Here is a 22,299-nt window from a genome sequence, read left to right as displayed (position 1 = left end):
TTTATTCAAATATCTCAGCAATTGGGGGGCAAGTATCTTCATTCTAGAAAATAAAAATCCAAGGCTCAGACATTCCCTGACATGGGTAGGGCTTCCAGCCCAGTGCCCTTCCCACTGTGCTGCATTCTTCCCACCACAACGGGAGCGCCCTTCCTCCTCCATCTGGCCACACCCTGGCCATCCACCAGGAGCTGGCCTTCCTCCCACTTCCCAGGCACACAAAGACTTTGACGCCTTTGCTTACATTTTCCTGCCACCTTGCCCCCAACCCCATAAACACTGTCTCACCACCAATTACCAAGCTCCAGCTCCAGCCTTTACCTATGAATTTGCCTTCAAGACCTCTACTTAAGTTTCATCATCTCTAAGGGCAAGTGCTTCTCCCAATTTTACTTTACTAGGCTATAAACTCCTTGAGGGCAGGAAGCAGATCCTGCTTTTTTTTTGTAACCTTAAGGGTGTCTGGAGAAGAAAAACCAAACCCTATTTTTAAATTATACTAACTGGATAATCCAGTTGGGCAAGTATGATCTGAAATTCACAGTGGAACAAATCTAGCCTGGAATTTTCATGTATACACAGAAAGTTGGTTAAAAGGCTGAGGCTCTCTTTTGACTATAAACTACAACTTCACATTCAAAAGACTAGATTTCTAATAACCTTCTAAGAAATCACAAACATAGCCTACTGTCAAAGGAGGCAAACAAGCTATTATTGTTAATAATGCCCCAACAGCAATCATCTCCCATGCTCTCATATTAGGTACTCTGCCTAATAATATGAGACACTATAAGAAACAATAGTATAAGAGACACTATTGCCACCACCCATTTTACACATGTGGACACAAATTGAGAAGACAAGTAACTTGTCCAAGGTCACACAGCTGCTAAGTGACAAAACAGGAGTTGTGGCTAGCACTCCCTGGCTCCCAGATCTTGCTCTAAACCATACACCGGGTCTCCTTTCTGCTTGATTTGATGACATCACTACATCCCAGTTTACTCATTTAAAAAAATCTATTGTACCAGAGCATGGTCAGTTATAATTAACGTCTATTAAGTACTTTGAGATCTGTGCTAAAGGCCAAGTTAAAGGCAAAGAATACCTGTTACCTTTAACTGGAGCACAAGACCAGCAATTTTATCTTGGCCTTCCCGAAATTTCACAAGATGCCTTCTTTCCTGCCTCCTTGAAAGAGCATGCTAGAACTAAACCCATTTTCTAGTGAATATGATGCTCATGGGACATTTGAGCCTGAGGGTTCTAGTTCTTAACCTGACTCAGTGCACTTTACTATGGGTGTGTCTCATTAAGAACAAGGGAGTTCACGCAATAAAGGAACATCCAAAGCAGAACGTGTTTTTAACATCCACAACTTTCAACTTCTTCAGTTCAAAGTCTTTACTATGTACTGGGGGAAAAATGTGAAATCACAACCATCAATTTCAACTATTTAAATGGAATGCTAATAAGAGTCGTCAGATCAGGAAAATGGAGAAAACAGGAAAAGAATTCTGGAATTCTGGTTCTATCCCTAGGATCTATTTTTGGTGTGACCTTGGTCCAACAACACTTGCTTCTAATCTCCCAACATAAGAATTTCAATAACCTCAAGGACAAAAGAGTAACAACAGCAACAACATAAAAATCACAAAAGCAACTTGCCTGCATTTAAAATGATCAAGAATTCCACTTCGATTCAACACAAATTTATGAAGTACAGAAATAAATATATAACTAATTCATTTTAAAATAAAATTGGGGCTGGGTGTGGTGACTCACATCTGCAATTCTAGCACTTTGGTAGGCTGAGGTGGGCGAATCGAGATCAGGAGTTCGAGGCCAGCCTAGTCAACATGTTAGAACCTCGTCTCTACTAAAAATACAAAAGTTAGCTGGACGTAGTGGCGGGCACCTGTAATCCCAGCTACTCAGGAGGCTGAGGCATGAGAACAGCTTGAACTTGGGAGGCGGAGATCACGCCCCTGCACTCCAGTCTGGTTGACAGAGTGAGACTCTATCTCACAAAATAAAAAATAAATAAATAAAAATAAAAATAAAACGTGGCTAGGCGTGGTGCCTCACACCTATAATCCCAGCACTTTGGGAGGCCCAGGCAGGGAGATCACTTGAGGTCAGGGGTTTGAGACCAACCTAGTGCACGCCTGTAATCCCAGCTCTCCAGAGGCCAAGGCACAAGTATCGCTTGAACCTGGGTGGTGGAGGTTGCAGTAAGCCAAGACTATGCCACTGCACTCCAGCCTGGGCAACGGAATGAGACTCTGTCTCAAAAAAAGTAAAAATAAAATTAGCTCAAAAGTTTTTCAGCTGACCAAGCAATTCACACCAGTAAGACATCTCTCAAAGAGCCATAATAAAACATTGTCTACTGCAGTAAGGAAAAATGAAAGCCCAAGTTCTGATAATTGTCTCCAAGCAATCCTGTTCTTTCGGTTTCACAAAGCAGCTGCCAGATCTTGTCAAATGTGGCATTTAATCATTTCCTGTGCTTCTGAATTACCAGATACCCGACTTATCAGTCGCCAAACGACATCTGTGATTTGGAGTCCAAACTCTAGTGAGTTTTCCTTTCAAGAAACCAAGTCTAAGAAGCTGTATACACTGGATTGTGAGCTCACCATTTCTATCCCTGACCTTTGCACAGTGCCTGGCACATAGTAGATGCTTAGCAAATTTCTGTTATGGGAATAAAGTTTTATCATTAATTCATCACTTTTAATAATTTTAAATTCTAGCATGTTGTGACCAAGCAGGTTTTTATATTTCAAGTGTACCAAGCATAAATATTATCAGTGTTAACTCAAACAGTAAGATTCACTTCTTAAAAGCTATTATCAAATAGTTCATCTGCAAAGGAAAAAGTGACTTTTTTCCATCATTTTTCAATAAAATAATTTCAATAAAAAACAACAGAAAAGGTAGTCTTAATGAGCTCACACCTGGTGGGTCGCCATACCCATTTTACTATTCCAATAGTTTAGGAAATACAAATTTTTCAATGTTTTGAAAAGGAAATTAATATGGTCACAGTTTATTTTCTAAATGAGATAAATGAAACAACAGGCTTAGTAGCTCTGCCAGAAAGTGCTGGCTGTCACCCAATATCAGTTCTCCTCTTTCCCAGAGTAAGACTTTTTAGCTGGGCATAAGGCCACCCTGAATAAATACTACTCAACTGAACCTTCCTCTTTAGCTGGACGTGCCACACAACTCAGTCCTGCTGAACAGGACCGTGACAAAGCATCACACCGCTGCTTCCAATGTTTTCCTTAGAAGACAGCATGCGTGTGCCTTTGGCTCTGCTCTTTGTTCCTTTCTTCAGCAGCTGCCTGGAATGTAGGTGCCACTACCTTGAATTTGAGGTGAGGCTCCAATGGTGGAGCAACAAGAGAGCGAGTCCTGGGTCCCGACATCTCAGACCAGCTACCCAGATTTTGAGAGGACGGGAAGACAAAGACAAAGCAAAAAGAAAAACCAAAAGAGGTCTTTCAGGCTTTTCTTTAAAAAAGAAAAGAAAAGAAAAAGAAAACAGATTTAGAAACAGGATACTGTGAACAACAAAGGCAATTTAGAAAACATAAATACCGGCCGGGCACGGTGGCTCATGCCTGTAATCTCAGCAGTTTTGGAGGCTGAGGCGAGCAGTCACTTGAGGTCAGGAGTTCGAGACCAGCCCGGCCAACACAGCAAAACCCTGTCTCTACTAAAAATACAAAAAAATTAACCAGGTGTGGTGGTGGGCTCCTGTAGTCCCAGCTACTCGGGAGGCTGAGACAGGAGAATCGCTTGAACCCAGGAGGCAGAGGTTGCAGTGAGCCAAGATCCTGCTGACACAGGAGAATCGCTTGAAACTGGGAGGCGGAGGTTGCAGTGAGCCAAGATCCCGCCACTGCACTCCAGCCTAGGTGACAGCAAGACTGTCTCAAAAAAAAAAAAAAAACCTACAGAAATCAAGTTATATGCCTAAATGTTTAAATTGTTTACTACTCCATTCCTGCACTTAGATATTCAAGAATATTTAGGGACCAGTATGGCTTGGGAACCAATTAGCAAGCACAGATGGTGGCCATAGCACGGGAGCACAATGCAGGGGCTCCTTGTTTATGAGGGCATTTCCTCTTTAGTTGCTGGGTTGTGGGGGGAAATATGTGGCGATTAGGGGGGTTCCTATGTGAAAAGTGGCCAGGGAAGTAGAGAAGGAAACTCAGGGGGTTTGGGACAGAGCTATTTACAGGTTGAGTATCATTTTTCTGAAATGCTTGGGACCACAAGTGTTTTGGGTCTTTGGGTTTTTTGTTGGTTTTTTTTTTTGGATTTCGGAATATTTGCATTAATACCTACTGAGCATCCCAAATCTAAAAATCCAAAATCCGAAATGCTAAAATGAATGTTTCTCTTGCATGTCATGTTGGCAGGCACTCAAAGACACTCAAAAAGTTTCCAGCTTTGGAGCATTTCAAGTTTTCGTTGTTCATATTTGGGATACTCAACCTGTACCAACTAGAATGAAAGTTATTTCAATATTTCAGCAACTACTACTTCTTTATTTGTGTATACCGTATCAGTCCTACTTGGACTTGTTATTGCTGAGATAATACAGTGTATGCCTGTAGCAGCTACCTCCAGAAAGCGTCCATCTTCTTTTCTGCCCCGTAACAAACCGGCAGGCCACAACCACAACCAGAAATACCAAGAAAGTTACAAGAATGGTGGGTTCAAGTCCTGGCGGTACCACCCGTTAGCTGAGTATCACTAAGCATTATCTGTGAAATCGTTCTATCTAAATTTTCTCATAGGGTGTTGCAAGGATCAAATGAAACGATGGGCCAGGCACGGTGGCTCACACCTGTAATCCCAGAACTTTGGGGGCCAAGGTGGGAGGATTACTTGAGCCCAGGAATTTGAGACCAGCCTGAGCAACATGGTAAAACCTTATCTCTACAAAAAATACAAAGATTAGCTAGGCGTGGTGGTGCATGCCTGTAGTCCCAGGTACTCAGGAGGCCAAGGTGGGAGGATCACCCAAGCCCAGCGGGTTGAGGCTGCAGTAACCCGTGATTGCGCCACTTGTACTCCAGCCTGGGCAAGAGCGTGAGACCCTGTCTCAAAAAAGAAAAAATAATGTCAAGTAACTTTGTAAACTCTTAACACAGTGATGAAACATGAAACACTATATGCAATCTTATACATTCCAACAAGCCACTCTAATTTTAACACATACATTTTAACAAGAGTAAAGTACAGCTAGGGCACAAACACTGAAGCCTTCAGGGATCCAACAGCTTGGGCATAAGGCTGGCAACTCTATTGTTGAAAAGACTCTACTAAACCCACTGATAGCGTAGCCTTTGGTCGTATCAGATGGTTAGGATAGAAAGGAATGAGGGCAGTCACTCCTCCAGAATCAGCCATGACCATTAAAACAACAACGCTGGCCAGGCCACTCTGCACTAGGAATTAATTAATCCCCCATTTAAGGTGAAATGAGGGAAGCACAAAGTTCTTCACTGCAGCACTGCTTTTAACAGCAAAGGATTAGAAATTATCTGAATACCCAAACGGGTTAAATAAATCATAGTTCATCCTCAAAACTGAGTATTATGCAGAGATTAAAAATACTTAGGAAGCTCTTTATTTACAAGATTGAACAGGCATTAAAACATACCAGGAGAAAAAGGGCAAGGTGCAGAAGAATCTACATGGCAAATGAGTAAAACAAAAAAAACAAAAAGAACCACTATGTACATATTTGCTTGTAAATGTATAGGTGGCTCTGAAGGATTCACAGTAAGCTGGTGAAACAATGGCTGCATCCAGGAAGAATAGGGTGACTGGAGATCAATGGTGGGAGGCTGACTTTCATTCCATCTTCGTAGTTTTAATATTTGTATCATGTGACTGTACTACCTATTCAAAAATAAAAATGAAATTTTAAAAATAGAAGTCAGTCCATGGACATGGGGGTCACCAAAAATCTTGCAGAGAAAATGACAGAGATAATGAGGTTAAAAAAAAAAAATCAGTGCCCACGAGTCATGAAGCAAACCTTATAATTGCATAAAACAAGCTCACACATGCTCTCTTTATGTAGGCAGTTGCTGGCAAAAAGAGTCAAAGATTGATTTTTACAGCCTGTTCCAGAGGCATGACAACACATCAGTAAAGCAAGCTCACAAAAACGTATCTACTGTGGGCCAGGCACTGTGCTGGCAACCAGGGCATTACAATAAAGAGCGAATGTAAGGCAGAGGCCAAACTACATAGAAGAAAAGAGGTGCAACAGCTGAAAAGTAGATAAGCCTTCCTACAGAGTCCCACAGTCAAGTGAGCTACGGCATAAAATGCAATGACATCAGAGAGAGGAACTCTAACCTTCCCTATAAACATCCATGGCACTGACAGCACTCAGGGGAACGTTTCAGCTCTGAAAATACATCCAACACGAACTCCTCACCCTTCGTCCATCCTCCTTTCAGAAGGGACTGAATCTGTCCATTCCAGGGGAGTCCCACTATTCAGACGGCAAGCACTGTAAAGTGCTGTTTATAAATAGCTGCAGGGTCCAAATGCTTTAGTCCTGGATACCATGGGCACTCCTCAACCTGCCTGGGGCAATCACTTCCTACTGGGAGGAGCTGGGTTTACCCAAGCAGAGTGAGTCGTGGCCTGAGTCAGGCGCCTCGCCTTTCATCTAATCTAAAGCAATGAATGAGGGGTGTGGCGGTAACCAGGACTCCTTATTCAGAAACAGGACGCAGGCGTTGGTGACCAATATGGGGAACACACAGCTGCTTCTGGATTTGTGGCCACAGGCAAATCCAAGCCTAGTTTCTAATGGAGAAATGTTTATCATCTGAGCAACTCAGGATGGCACCTCTCTATGATGAGAAAGAGATTCAGACAAGTTTGGTGGGACACGAACAGATGTGCTTAAGCTTCTGGTGACATTTTATAAAAACAGACACATCAGCTAGGTGGACCTCTGCTTAGGGGTGAGGGCAGGATGGGGTTCTAGCAGGAATGAACCAGAAACAACTCAGGACAAGGGAGCTGTGGGCACAACTGTGTCTGTAGCTGTCTGCAGGACTATGACAAATCCTAGGTCTCCATTTCTTATTCTATGAAATGACGGTGATGGTCTACCTTTCTAGGCCATTCCCCAAGTTCCTTCCCAACTTCTGCAAGTGGCAAATAGTTTCAATTGTAAACAAATTCACAAAAACATTGGGTATTACTAGAATGTGTCTACTCTCTTTCACAGATGAAAACACCTATGTCTTACGCACTGGGATCCGATTTTTTTTTTTTTTAAGAGACAGTCTCCACTCTGTTACCCAGGCTGGAGTGCAGTGACACAATCATAGCTCATTCTCACCTGGAGTTCCTGGGCTCAGGCCATCCTTCCACCTCAGCCTCCCAAAGTGCTGGGATCACTGGCATGAGCCACCATGCCTGGCTGAATTTAGATTTATTTTAAAGCATATTTTTAAGAGTTTCAAGTGTCAGGCTCTGTTAAAGCTCTAGACAAACACAGAAAAATCAGACCCAAGCCCCTGCCTTCAGTGGCCTCACAGTTCAGAACCCTCAGTAAGCTTTTATTCTGACAGCTAATAGATAGATAATATTTATCAGTTTCTATTCTCATAGCTCCCAAATAGCTTATTAGAAATCTCATCATGAAAACATCAGTACGAAAAAAGACAGCCTATTAAACTCAACAGGATGAGAGCAACAGAGAAATTAGTCATTACAAACTCAAGAATCTAGAGCTGCTCCCAGGTAATAGATTAACATGGCTCTAAAGGAAGCAGGGTGGGGAGCAGGAATTAATGAACAAGGAAAGTATTTGCAAGACAAGCTAAAGATGACCTTCCTACAAAGGACAGCTGTTAGTCCAATTGGTGTTCCCTGAACAAACAGGCACTTCCTTTCAAACTTCAAGCCACAAATCAAGCCTCAGCTTCAACCGAAACACAGAATGCAACTGAAACCACTCTTGGTTTCATCTTAAAGCTACCAAGAGTTAAGGAGTACTAACAACATATAAATGACAAATAAGCTAATATAGCCAGGCATTTTATCAGTTGCAATTTTCTGTTACTCAATTAAAAACTTGAATTACTTGGTTTTTCAAAGGCTGCTGGTGCCAGGTATACAACTGCTGAATTCAACTCATAGCAGTCCTTAACCAGATTGGAAAAACACACAATAAGCTATGAGACTACATTTCAACTTGTACCATAAATGTTAAACTTTTAATTTCATTGCCACTAATACACATTAGAATATAGTATTAAATGATATATGATTTAGCACAATCATATATTGAGTTAAAGTTTGCTTAGCTTATCAATACTTTATGGCCTCATAATATGAAACATCATCATTTCCAGGCAAGAAATGATGTGAATATACTTAACAGTACTGAATCATACACTTTAAAATGGTTACAATAAATTTTGTCATGTATATTTTAAATTTTTTTTCAAAGTACCAGCGTGTAAAAGATCATTCTAAAGAAATGGTTACCCTGGTTCTTATTCTCTAAAAGTCTTTAATGTATTTGGGGAATCAAAGAGCTCAACAAATACCTACTGAATGTCCATTTCTATGTATTAGATTTGAACCAAAAATGAACAAGACTGACGTCTTGTTCTTAGGAAGCTCACAAACCAACAAGAATCATATCCATCAGGCAGACATTTATAGGGTGCCTTCCATATGCACAGGATTTAGAAAGGCCAAGAGGGCAAACAGGTGCTGTCTTATTTGCAAATACCCACACAACAGTGAAGGTTGACCAACACTGACCTGAAGAATTCTGAGACTCCACTGAAAAAATGTTTTATGGTCATTTGGAGTGCCCTAGTAAGCAGGGAAAGGGTGACAGTGGCTGTATTTGCTACCTCTCCCAGCCCACTATATAGGGCACATTTAAAAAACCCAAGATACTGTTCTATCAAGGGCAAGATTTATGTGGCACAAGTTTAACTCCAAGAATGGGCTATTTCACCAAATGGAAGATGTGTACGGCATACCATCAGGTGGACTGGGCACTGGGAGCTAGGTTTCAGGGCCCACATTGCCACCGACTAGCTGTCACTTGACTTTTCTGGGTCTCAGTCTTCTTTCTATAGAGAAAAGGTTGAGCTGGTCAGTGCTTCCCCGCCATTTTCACAAAAGCACTATATGATGGAGGCAGATGAACATATATAGAGGCAGACTGCAAAGCAACCACCAAAAGCTTGCAATGTCTTCAAAGACGTGTTTTATATAAGCACACACTTCATTCTGTACTATAATGAAGCTTTTATACCATCACTATGCCACCTCAGGCAGATGTTTCATATCTGATTTGCAGCACACCAGGGGAATGGATGCCCAAGTCCTGATGACTCACACTTTTGCAAAATTCCAAAGATAGTCTCTATTTCCTTCTGGACTCAGCTTTCCCTCAAGGTCTATACCAATCATCTTGAAAAGAAGAAATTTGAAAAAGGACAATATTTTAAAACCCAAAGTGCTGATTTAACCTCATTTTCTACACTCCTGAAAATTCAAGAAGGCCATGTGTCCTTTTTTATTCAATATATGCAATTAGACGCTGGATACATTGACTAGGATTACAAAGACAAATCAACCAGGCCAGCCGGAATAGGAAGCACAGCCTTGGCTCTCCTGCTGCGTTCCCGGAGCTGGCTTCCACCCTGTACTACAGGCACCCCGTGTCAACCCCCTCCTGTCCATTCAGTCTGCAGGATACAGCAATACTGTGCCATCCAAGGCACTAACCAATTCTGGACCTGCAGACCCACATGGGAAGAGCTCTCTCCACACCTAAAATGAGCCTTGTAAGAACTCAAAATAAAAAGCCGTGGTTCTCTGTAGCTCAAATATAGCGCAAAGGTCTGCAGATTGCCAAAGAGTTTTGACATGTTGCCATCTTCTCTTTCTTCTTCCAAGTCCTGTACTTCCCCTTCCTGTCTTCATCAAGACAATGTATACTTCACGGCGGCCTGTGGACTGCCCTCCAGTTGCAGTCTTCCATAGGGAAAGTTAACCTTGGACCTGGCCCCCAAAGGGTAACCTCTGCTGTCCACCGGACTGAAAAGATAAGAGAGCTACAAAAACTCCCCAGTGTGAGGGAATTATGTTCATATCTTACTTTAGGAGACCCATAACAGTAAAGGTTGATGTTGATTGGATGTGCCAGGCACTCTGCTAAGTGCTTTATCCTCACCTTTAATGTTCACAACCCTTTGAGGTAGGTGCTATTAGTACCTCCATTTGACCAATGAAGACAAGTAATTTGTCCAACATCAAAATCCATAGAATGTAAAGGAGCTGGGATTCAAACCCACATCCATCTGCCTCAGTGAAGTTCTTACTCCTAATGAGGCAAACTTTTACACAACTACCGAGTAACTTAGAGCTAATGACTTATTATTCACTGAGAAATTAGAAGCAATGGAAAAACCTGGTACCCTTCCACCAGGACAACTAGCCACCTACCTGCATCGGTGCCCCTCATCCGGCTTTTCTTCCTCATGACTGTGATGAGCTACCCTTGCTCCAGTCATCAGGCCAGCTCCCCGACAGTACGTTATCTCTCACCTACTCGGTTGGTGAGGTCACACCAACAGTTCTCCCCTCTCTTGCATTAACTTTTCCTTTTTGACTGAATCATCTTCATCAAACCAGCTCACTATAATCTTCTCCCATGTTAAACAAAACAAAACAAAAACCCACTATTTCCCCTTCCAGTCCCCATGGCTCTGCTCCCCTCTACAGCAAAACCCCTCAAGAGTTCCTATGGTCTCCAATTCCTTCTCTCCTGTTCTCTCACAAACCCACTCCAATTAGGCATTGCTCCCACTCCTCCCCATCAGTGCTCTCACAAGGTCGCCAGTGGCTTCTACGCTGCCAATCTCGTGATCAAATCTCAGTAAGTGTTATTTGATATAAATGATCTTTCACTTCCTTTCTGAAACACCATCGTGTGGCTTCCAGGACCACACACTCCCTCCCTCTCCTCCTATCTCTCCTCCTGCCATAGGTGTCAGTCTCCAGGGCTCTCCCTAACCTCCATCTGTAGGAACACCATAGGGCTCAGGCCTCGGTCCCCGTCCTTGGTGCCCTCATCAATTCATCATTCTAAACACAACCTAGAGGCTCCTCTACTTGCATCACCAATCAAACCTTTCAAACTGAATTTCAGGCTTTTAAATTCAATTTTTTAAATTGACTCAGATGCTTATCCAACTGCCTAAATAACTCGCTTGGCTGTCTAGACACTCCAAACCTGACACATCTAAAACCATACTCCTGCCCCGCCCCCAAAATCTATTCCTCTCACATTTCTCCCCAAACCATAATAGAACTCCATCCTTCCAGCTGCTCAGGTCAAAAACTTTGGACACATTCTTCTCTACTCTGTCTGTCCCAACTGATATCTAGTCCACAGGAAATCCTGTTGATTCTACTTTCAAGACATATCCAGAATCCAAGCACTTTTTACTATCTTCATTGCTGCCACATTGGTCCAAAGCACCATCTGTTTATTACAGGAGCCTCCTAGTTAGTATCATTACTTCTATCCTTGTCCTCATACAGTCTACCCTCAAGGCAGCAGGCCAGAGAAATCCATGTAAAATCCAGGTGAGGTCATGTCCTACTCTTCTCAGAACCTTCCAATGCTCCCCCCAATCTCATTCATGAGTAAAAGCCAGTCATTCGATGATCCATAAGGCCCTATACAATCTGCCTCCAAGGAGACTTGCTGCCCTGCCTGAACATGCTCCTGCCTGAACATGCTCCTGCCTTAGGGCCTTTGTGTTCGCCATTCTCTCTGCCAGGAATGCAGTTTCACCTTCTTAGCAAAGTCTTCCCAGGTGGCCCTATTGCCGACTACTTCCCTCCCCATCTGCACCTCCCTGTTCCCTCTCTCCACTTTATTTTTGCAGATCACACCAACCATTCTCCCCTCCCTTGCATTAACACTTCTGCATTAATTATTACTATCTAACATAACACACCTTTTTGTTTATGATTTGTCTCCCCAGTCAGAACATAGGCAGGGATGTTGTCTATTTTGTTTGCTGCTGTAGCCCCAGCACTGGAACCATGCCAAATACATAGTAAATATTCAGCGAATATCTGTTGAATGAACAATTTCTATAGGAAAACCCCAAAAAGCTGGCCATGGTTTCTCTGGCAGGTCTAGAGCACATTCCCCTGTTGTTCAAATAAAGACAAAAATCCCTATTTCTTTTGGGTTAAAACAGAAAACAAGTATAAATCAACATGTACACACACACAGAGAAATAAATGAGCTTACAAAGCTTATATATTCTACGATATTGAAAAACCACCTCAGCTGGCTTCTGGCATGGCTGCTAAGCTTGGGGAGAGGGATCATTGTCTCTCAGACCTTACCTCCCAGATCAACCTGAATGAGGGTCCTCACAATGCCTCTCCAAATTCCTACAACCCCTTCTCAGTTAACCTCTGTAGCAGCCCTTTCTAAATAGAGGGCAAGCCTTAGAAGGTACTTTTCTTTCTAAGCTGGCTTATCTGATACAGTATCTGAAATGGCTTTCCCATGTTCTTGGCATTAAAACACTTCTCTAGTCTGGGATTCCCAAAAGTCCTCCCTCAGTCTTGACACCATCTAATTCAATAGGTGTCTCCTTCAGCCTTCCCCAAGGCCACTGTCCTTGCGCCTCTAAAAGGCCCAGCAGTGCCCAGACCCATCTCTCTTTGCACTTGTAAATTCATGGAAGTCTTCTTCATTCATCACCCAGGTCTTTAAGCCTCTCAACTTTTTCAAAGTATTGTCTTAAGTCAGCACCTGGGCCTAGTCTCAATAGCAGTAACGAGGCCTCACTGGCAAATATTAATAATATCCCTTTCCTAGAATTATGTCTTTGCATGTCCACCTGATCACTTCTGAGCCTCTTGGAACTCTTCCTTTTTTGAAAACTCTTGGGGCTGGGCACGGTGGCTCACGTTTGTAATCCCAACACTTTGGGAGGCCAAGCCGGGCTGATTGCTACAGTCCGGGAGTTCGAGACCAGCCTGGCCAACATGGTGATATTCTGACTCTACTAAAAACAAAAAACATTAGCTGGGTGTGGTGCTGCACACTTGTAGTCCCAGCTACTCGGAAGGCAGAGGTAGGAGGATTGCCTAAGCCCAAGAAAGTCAAGGCTGCAGTGAGGTGAAATCGCATCACTACACTCTAGCTTGGGCAAAGAGAATGAGACTGTTTTAAAAAAAAAAAAGAAAGAAAGAAAAAGAAAGAAAACTCTTGGGTTTTGTGTCACAGCAAAGCTGGATTCCTTAGGTCCAATCAACAGGTTTTCAGCACCTTTGATTGGAAAACAATGGCCTTTTTCCTACCTATCTCTAATCTCTCTGGAGCCTTGCAGAATTCTAAACATTTTCCATTTCACAACTTTTATTGTTTCGATACCTTTGTTCTAAAGGGACATACATAATCACACTGCCAGTAACAGGCCATCACCCAACAAGATATATCAGGGGAATGGGGCCTAGGGAGGATTTCTTACTACCTTCAGCAAGGAGGAAGGAGAACAGAACAACTCCAAACTCTCAGAGCTGCTGAATGGGGCATCCATACCAGAGGCCAACCATTCCACCCCTTGGCTGTGATTCAGTTGGATAAGGATCCTCTTGTTAACTTTACATCACAATACTTTATCATAATGGCAGCATATCCGCAAGAGAAGGGCTCCTGATTCTGCAAGGACAAAGGAGGTATTTGGCTCAGGAAAGCTTAGGTTCGGTGACATTCTACCCTCTGGGTCTGAAATGTTTATTATCATTTGCATCTCTCTCTCTCTCTCAAACACACACACTTAAAACAACCTCAGTACAAATGAACGTCCTTTTCAAAATGAAGAAACCACAGTGACATTGATATCACCGAGCAAAGCAAACACAGCTCTTGGGTAAAGAGGCATTACCGGGTGCTTCCTTACTCTTCAAATCACTAACCAGTGTGCCCCTTTCAAATTATTGCAAAGTTTATTTTTATTTCTATACTCCCAGGCTTAGAAAGCATGTTTCTCTCAAAGGCTTTTCTTACACTATATCTGAAATGGCTTTTCAAAAAAGTAAGTTTCAGATTGTATGACATGCAAAATATACTAGCCGGTTGGCAAATAAACATGCAAGCGGATACCCATGGCTCCACGTCACGAGTTTTTGCCCTTTGTACTTGCATTTAGTGGTACTTCCTCCCATTCCCCTAATTCAGAACAGTCGTCTTCACCATTTAATTGGTTTGAGACTTAGTTTTCTAAACAGTCTTTTTGCCAATTTAGGATGAGATGAAGCGATAGTGGGACCCAACGTTGGAACCTGGCATGGGGCTGAACTGGGGAGGGTCTGCTGCCACACTGTGGCCTGTAAACAGTCTTCTACAAACATGCCAACCTCGGAATCGGTACGCTGGTTTGAGATCATCTTGCTTTGTTTATCTAAACGGAAAAGCCAGACAGCAGATCTGATGGTGGTTATCAAGCCCTGTTATTAGGTTGACAGGGACCCACGCCGGTGAGAGGCCCATCTACCTGCCCCAGTTCAGGGCTAATTAACAATTAGCCTTTTAACTCAGTTCCAAGAGATCAGTGTCTGTAAATCTAAATGCCAGTTTAACAAACAAACCTGCGAAGGAAACACTACTTCCATACTCTGCCCACATACTTTCCAACCTTAGGCAGTCTTGCCATCAATAATCCACAAGCTCCTTCCTAGCAAACATTAGTGCCAAGCAAAAAACTAAGAAAAATAAATCGTCTTCAAACCTGCCCTGGGTGTTGTGCAAGTTATCCAGCCTCCTAGGGATGGGGGTGTGGGGGTGCTTTCAAGGTCATAGAGGTCTAAGAAGGCCTGGAAACCAGACAGGTGGTATTCCTTAGCAGTAAGCCCATCCTGTAACTGCACCACCCACCCTCCTTGGGTATCCAGCCCGCAGTCACTGCCCCGCCATGTCTGTGCACCCATCTGTCCACTCATCGCTGAACACTGAGACCTCACTGGGATTTATCTATGGCTTAGTGGCTATGAAGGGCTGCTAAGTAGAAGGCACGGCTCTTCTGAGACACTTTCCAACTGGAGAATGGAATGGAAGAAAGGGAGAATGTACACTTAAACATGATGAAAACCAAACCTAAAAGGAGAAAGCACACACACAACACAGACCAGGAAGCAGGGAAGATGAAGACTTTAGACCAAGTTTGCCCAACATGCTACGGCCACTGCACCTCTTACAGTCTTGGTTTCCTCACCTATTTAACAAACACAAAGTGTTCCCTCTGGACCAGGACTACTCTAATGTGCAAGGATCCTAGCTTCACAGCTGAAGGCAGGAAGGCCTAGGAAGGTTAGGAATCCTGCACAAAGTCATAGCTAGTCAATGGCAGAAAAGGGTTTGATCCCACCTGGCTCTAGGCTCTGCTCTTAGTCGCTACTTTATACTCTGCCTTCTGTGTAGAGGAGAAAAGCTAGTCTGACTCAAACGAAGAAGACTTTGAGAACAGATTCTTGGAGCATGCTTATGGAAACGGATGTAACAGATCTGGGCTGGGCTGAGAATCACACTTTTATAAAAGGTTGCCCAAGTAGTTACCCTGAAGACCAGCCAGGTTTCAGAACCCCTAAGCTTCCTTCCAGATATAAAGTTATTTGATTCCTGAGTTGTACCCAAGCCCAGAAAGGGAAGACGGGCACTGGGGACTGAGACTACATCCACTTCCCACTGCTGCAGTACTTAATCTTTACCATCATCCTCCCAGGAGCCAGTGGGGGTGCTACAGATTCCCAGATCCCACACTATGGCTCCCAGGCTCACCCCTGGAGTGGGGAAGCAGTCTTCCCACCATCCTACCGAAAGAGTTAAATACATCCAAGATTCCCTTACTATCCTTGAAGAAATAAACCTACTGCTATCAATTCACAAGTGACTTCACACATGTACTACACACACTTCCATTTGACTCCCACACTCCCGTCAAGCTGCTCTCAGAAGGATCTCTATTCCACAGCCATCCTTCTCTATCCAGCCTCATAACAACCAACCACCTCAGCAAGTCCTGAATAACCACTGCAGTGTAGGTCAGTCTGTATTTCTGGGGTTAGGTTCTAAAGTCTGCCTTTAGGGCAAAAGCCAAGTGTAACTTAAAATCACTCATGAAAATCCCTTAGCTGGAACCCCCGCCTTTGAAAAATCAAAAACCAAGAATTAACTTCTTGTACATTTCTTTGCTAAGCTTATAGCTTCTGTTTCCTCGGAGGCAGAAGACACCAAGGCCTGAGCAAGGAAGGGCAAAGGGTTAAAGAAAGGGATTTCTCCCTCTCCACCCTCAGCAGAAAGAGTTGATTTCACAGGTTAAATTGAGTGTATAATATCAGACTCTATCTATTGTATTTGCAAGGCATATGCTAGGTGCTAGCAGGCAAAGAAATGAATGTAAGACCCCTGCCCTCACACAACCTATAATCCAGTTGGGAGAGATTAGATCATCTCGTAAAGATAGTGGATATCAGTTAAGCACAAACCATTAGAATTGTCAGACACAACGTGCTACAGACATCCAAAGGAGTTAAGACATTGCTTTAGTGTAGAATGGGGAAATTTTAAACTGATTCTTAAGCTATGATTATATTCTTAAAATGGGCCAATTCAGCACTAAATCAGTGTTTCAGGCACAACTGACCCTGTCATCTAAGCCTACGACAGTATTTTCTGTTTTGTCTCACTATCCCTCTTGAAAATACCAAATAATTCACTGGCCTCACTGTCCACAGTAATATGGTGAGCCGAGGTCTTCAGGGAAGCATGCGCCACAATTCTGGTACTATTTGGTTATTAAAGCTTAAATTAAATCTCAATATATTGTTATGCTAAGAGAGTCTATATAACTGAGAACACAGGATAACCGCTTCTTTATAATAAAGGAATCCTTTTATATAAGCATTTAACCTGACTTCCTCAACAAATTATTTATACCATATAAATATGTTGACCTTTTTTTCCCCCAACCCTGTCATTACTTGCTCTCACACCAGCCTGTGTTAAAATTAAACTTGCCTATTTCTGCTTTCTTGCAGAGTCCTAAGACTTCCTGTAAGTCTTGCTGCCCGTTTTGGCTTTTTCTCTACTCTTAGCATTCAAGGTGACCCAGCAATCCCTGGAAGATGGCCCTGGGCCACATGGCACTCCGAGTGAATAAATGCAAGGAAGCAAGTGCTTAGGTACACATCCTGAATACAGCTCTGATTCTTGGCTAGCTATAGCCACACTTCACTGGGCTTTTTCAGAAGGGAATGGGGTGGGGGCAGGCAAAGAAGGACGGACCCAGAACTTGTTCCAAGGCCAGCTGGAATAGCATCAATAGTAAGAGTCCAGGCACCAATACTTAAATAGATAGCCCTGGCCTATGCATATAGGAAAGCAGTTTGATAAATCAGCACAATATAGTACACTTCCAAAATTCAGACGCTTGCCGATTTCTCCAGGTCTGAAGAACATTTCTGGCTTTTCTATTTAAAGATGGTACCAGCATGGGTCAGACACATCAAATTCAAATCCACATTCTGTTAAGATTCTGCTCAAGCTGAACTTTCAGCTTCGGTCTGTAAAGAGAGGCAGTTGGACTAGATAATCTCTAGTTCAGAAAACATGATTTTAAGAGACGGAACATGAGAAGTCTGAGAAAAGTCAAGAACAAACCTAGTAAGGGTCAGAACAGAACAGAGAGTGGGCCTGGAGCATTTCTGGAAGACGGTGGTGATCAGAGAGAGAGACCCCATAAAGAAAATGATGGTTGGCAGAAATCCAAAATGACTTCATGAAACTATCTCTTATAGATCTCCTTCTTCTAGGTTCTTCCCTGTGGTCATATTTAGATCCATCTCTTCCCAGAAGAGCTAAGAGTGATGATTCATAGGCTGGATATACCCACCGTCATCATCATATACCTTCCACCTCTGGAGATGACTCAATCTTAACTACCTAAGAGAAATTAAAGAGTCCAAGGTGCTCAGCCCCTGACCTCAGTCACTCGGCAGACCAACTCGGCTGACCATTGAGTAATCTTTTGGAGTCTGAAACTTCTTTAATATAGAGCCTGAAAACCTGGATGAAGTTTTATGGTATCTACTTCAATTTTATAGTCTCCAAAGCTTTAGGAACACCCGACATGTTCTGAGGCTCTCTGACACAATATTATTCTGTCATAAAGTCATAACTAGAGTTTAAAATGTGACTGAATAGTTAAAGGCACTATAGAAAATTTAAACTACAAAAATTTATGATAGGTCTTCTGTGATAGTGCATTTATCTGACGGTCCCATGCATCTTTGATATTTTACTTCTCCTTCCTCAAAGTCCCCTATTCATTAAACTCACTTTTGTTATAAGTCTAATTAACACCTATTAAAGTTAAGTTGCTTTGAACATGGGTTTCGTAAACATGACTGAGTTTAAAATATCATTACCCCAAAACAATAACCTTTGGCTTTACTCTGAGGCAATCTTACAATCACAGAATGTTTAAGACACCTTGTAAGGTACCTGACACACAGTAGGTACACAATTACTGCTTTTTAAATGATCATTAACAGCTACCATTTAGCAAGTACCCATGCCAGGCAGGCATTAAGCACTTTGCATATTATCTCTTAATCCTCATAATAACCCCAGTAAGCAGTAATATCTCCATTTTACAGATAAAGAAATTAAAGCTCAAAGTAAATTAACAGCTGCTAATAAAAGGCCAAGAAGGAATCTCAGCTTAGGTCTCTCTCCCAGCAGGTCCCTGAAAGACCCCCACTGAGTTTTTCCATAGAATTTAGGAAGCTGGTCCAGAAGTTTTCTCAATCTTACTGGCTCTGCCATTTACACCCACATTCTTTACTGTCAAAGGTGACAACTGACCTGTGCTATGGCCTGTGTGTGCTGGTTCTCCTGGGAAGACCAATGCTACTCCTGAAGCTGGAACACTTTACAAAAGCATGGGGGTGGGCAGCACGTGACATAAACCACAGCCTCTTTAAAGCGTGGACACTGCCTTTGGACTCTAGGAAACATGCAGTCTTCCTTACATGGGGCCTCTCCCCTCTGTCAGCTGCTAAAAAGAGCATTTCTAGAAGGCACCAGACCCCACTGCAGGCTTATCCTTACCTCGGGAGGAGTTGCCTCAGCTCTAATACCAGAGAAGCCCAGCAGCAGTAACAAGTTTTAGCAAGCATGCTGCTAACCTTCACGACACAGATTCCTGGCAAAGTCACGTTTTGCAAATCTCCACTGCCAGGATATTTCTTGTCCCAGTACGTTCCCTTCACACTTTTTGCTTGAACAAGTATTTCAAGGAAGCCACCGGTTTCAGTGGGCCTCCGGTGCAGAGAGAGAATGCCCAGGAGAATGAATTCCCTCTGCTGGCCCACAATCATTTCTGCACTGACCAGCTCAAATTCTACACACCAAGTATTCCGAGACAATAAACGTCATCCATTATCTGAGTTAACAGGAACCTTTCATTTCAGATTTACAGCTTAACAACAATTATTTCTGAGAGAAAGCAGAGTATAAGCAGCTGGCCAGGCATACAGCCTCAGACCACCCTCCTAGAGCTTCCCCACCCCCAGCTAATTTCTGTGCTTCACCTAGCAGGTGTTACAGAAAAAAACTACTGACTAAAATTCAGGGGCTGCAACATTCACGAATTCCAAAGTTGTTAACCGCTGAAATCAAGAGGTTTCCTCCAGTTCTAAAATCCATTCGCCTCTCCTAAACACAAAGTCTCTTCACTGTGGCTGCACTTTGCTTTCTCCGGTCTGTTGGTCCTGGAAGGTCCTGGTTCAACTCAAGGCCTGGGTGGGGAGGGGAGACCTTTTGTTGCTAGAGCCTATTTTTCAGTAGCACAGATCAAGAATGCAGCCCCATAGCGATTAAGGCGACTAAGCGCCAAAATACCCTCTCCGGCTTAAATAGCTCGATCATGTGGGAACCAAACACTGTTTAAGAAATAAAAGGAGAGGCCCGTAGTGCCAGTCTCCACTTTGTCCTGGGAGGTTTACCGCTACGGTCGGGGGTTGTCCCTTTCAAACCTTGTTTGCAAAGTCCAGGCTCAGATCGGACATTTTGCTTTAACCCCTTGGCTGTGCCTGCCCAACGCAGGAGCCGAGCGGGTCTCGGGTGCGGCCGAGTACTTTGGGGGCTGGGCACATCACTCAGACTTGTTTTCTCAGCTGATCTAGCCCAGAGAACAGGTGCTTGGTTAATTTTTTTTTTTTTCAGGCGCGTAAAAGTATATCCTAAGGAGCGCCCCCGCCTTGCTGGGAAAATCATGCAGGACACATGGAAAGTGGCTTTCCAACTTGTGCGGGGCGCGCGAGTCTGCGAGGGAGACGGGGTGCACTGAGAGTTTGGAAAGGCCTGAACCATCCTGGAACTACGCTCCCTGCAAACCCACAGCAGAGCTGCGGTGACCCAGCACCCCACCCCCGCCCCAAACACACACGTGAAGCTCAGCAAAGCGTGCCACCTGCCGGGGTCTCAGCAAACATGCCCGGAGGGAAGGACCGGCGGAAAGCACTTTGTTTAAAACAGAAAAAAAAGTAAACTCTCCCGGGGCCCAGCCTAGCCCTCGGGTGCTCCTCCTTCCCGAGCTGAATGGGGGGAGGCGCCGCGCGGAGCGGGTCAGGGCGGGGAGCGGAGTGCGCTGAGCGCTGGGTGCGCCTCCGCCGGCCCGGGCGCGACCCACCGGCCAACTCCTCCCCGGGGCCGGCGGGAACAGGGCGCGCCCTCGCCTCTCCTCGCGCTCAGGCCGGCGCGCCGGTGGGGGTGGGAAGGGTCGGGGAACTCACAGCCGCTTGTCCTCGGGCTGCAGTTGCCAGTGCATGGCCAGCGAGAAGCCGAAGAGGCTCCCGGGGTCCCCATATTTCCGGATCACGTTGTCCTCCTCAGCGTCCAAGTTGAAGGCTGAGCCGAGCCGGGGCAGGAGCCCGGCCGACAGGTAGAGCAGGCACAGCTGCCCCGCGGCAGCCATGGGCGGACGCACGGGGAAGGGAGCGGGGACCTGCAGCGGCCGCCCTGCGCTCCGGACTGAGTCCGAGGCTGCCGCGCTGCTACCGCCGCGGCCACCTTCGCCTCCTCTTGCCGCTGCGCCCAGCCCCACCCCCGGGACGGGTCGCGCTCTCCGTCCGGCCGCTCCCCCTCGCGGGCAGCTCGCGACCGCTGAATGAGCCCGTTGTTCTCTGGAGACTCGCAGGCGTTTTATCAAGTGACGAGGACGCCGGCCCCGCCCCTCCCCACCCTCTCGCCCCTCCTTGCGCGCCGGCGGCCCGGCGCACCGCCCGCACCTTACCCGCCGGCTCTCGCCTCTCCAGCCGCCCGGTACCTGCCCGGAAGCCACGACGTAGGAGACCCGGAGGCGAGCTCGCGGCGAAGCAGCCCCACTCCGCCGCCCGCTCTGGAGAGAATTGTGGTTGCCGAGCAGCGCAGAGCAAGGGAGACTTTACTACCCGTTATAAAGAAAAGTGCAGGTGATGCACCGGGCCTCATTGCCTGAGCAGCCTGTTCTCGCAGATGTGGGCCCACGTACAGATGCATACGTCATTCATTCATTTCTACAGGTGTTTGTGGAGTGCTTAAGGCGTGCCCAACACTTCGGGACTACAGCTGTGTAGACTGTGCTGGGTCCTCAAAGACCTAACCCTCAAAAATGATCACAGCACACACCTTGATCGTGCTGTATAATGTACACAACCCAGCCATTACCTCAATTCATCCTAACAGTCCTACGAGGTGGGTGTTTCTTTTTGCAGATCAGAAAACCGAAGCTCCGCCTTGCCCCCAGATCACCTAGGATTTTGCCCAGGTGACCAGGAGAGCTTGTGGGAGAAGTCACACAAGTCAAGGATAGGTTGTTTAAAGTGGCGCCAGGAGCTCAGGCGATGATGCCTTTCTTTCCTAGCCCCGAACTTTAAGAACTAGTTGTGGAGAGAACTGCTGGGCCAAGAGACAGCTCCGAGTTCTGTGTGGGTGGCATGAAGGTTCCTGCCTCTAGGACATGAGGCGGGGCCCCAGTGAGATGTTGGCCCTAGGGGCAACCTTATCCTGCAGGGGTTCTTAACCCGAGGAGAGAGAATTCATTCAAGGGTACTGTGAACTTGGATAAGAAAAAATTTACATCTTAATTTTCACTAACCTGTGACATTTAGCATGTTTTGCCATTACGAACGTAG

At 44.7% G+C, this 22,299-nt stretch overlaps 1 protein-coding gene across 5 annotated transcripts in view; it reads right to left on the bottom strand.

The window, feature by feature from the left end:
* The window catches only part of ITGA6 (integrin subunit alpha 6), a 79,647-nt gene extending 58,093 nt beyond the window's left edge, over positions 1 to 21,554 (bottom strand). For 3 of the 5 annotated variants that reach the window (XM_074009460.1, XM_005573492.5, XM_005573491.5), the window contains exon 1: positions 20,920 to 21,304. In XM_074009460.1, the coding sequence (XP_073865561.1) occupies positions 20,920 to 21,101 (182 nt within the window). In that variant the 5' untranslated portion in view covers positions 21,102 to 21,304. Of the gene's footprint in view, positions 1 to 20,919; positions 21,305 to 21,419 lie in introns of those variants that run through there. The other 2 variants (XM_074009459.1, XM_045367264.3) reach the window with 1 other exon arrangement.
* Positions 21,555 to 22,299: the final 745 nt, after the last annotated feature.

The sequence above is a fragment of the Macaca fascicularis genome, chromosome 12 (assembly GCF_037993035.2).
Source record: "Macaca fascicularis isolate 582-1 chromosome 12, T2T-MFA8v1.1".
NCBI classification, from domain to species: Eukaryota; Metazoa; Chordata; class Mammalia; order Primates; family Cercopithecidae; genus Macaca; species Macaca fascicularis.
The sequence above is the reverse complement of the archived record's forward strand: the minus strand, read 5'-3'. Positions and strand labels throughout refer to the sequence as shown.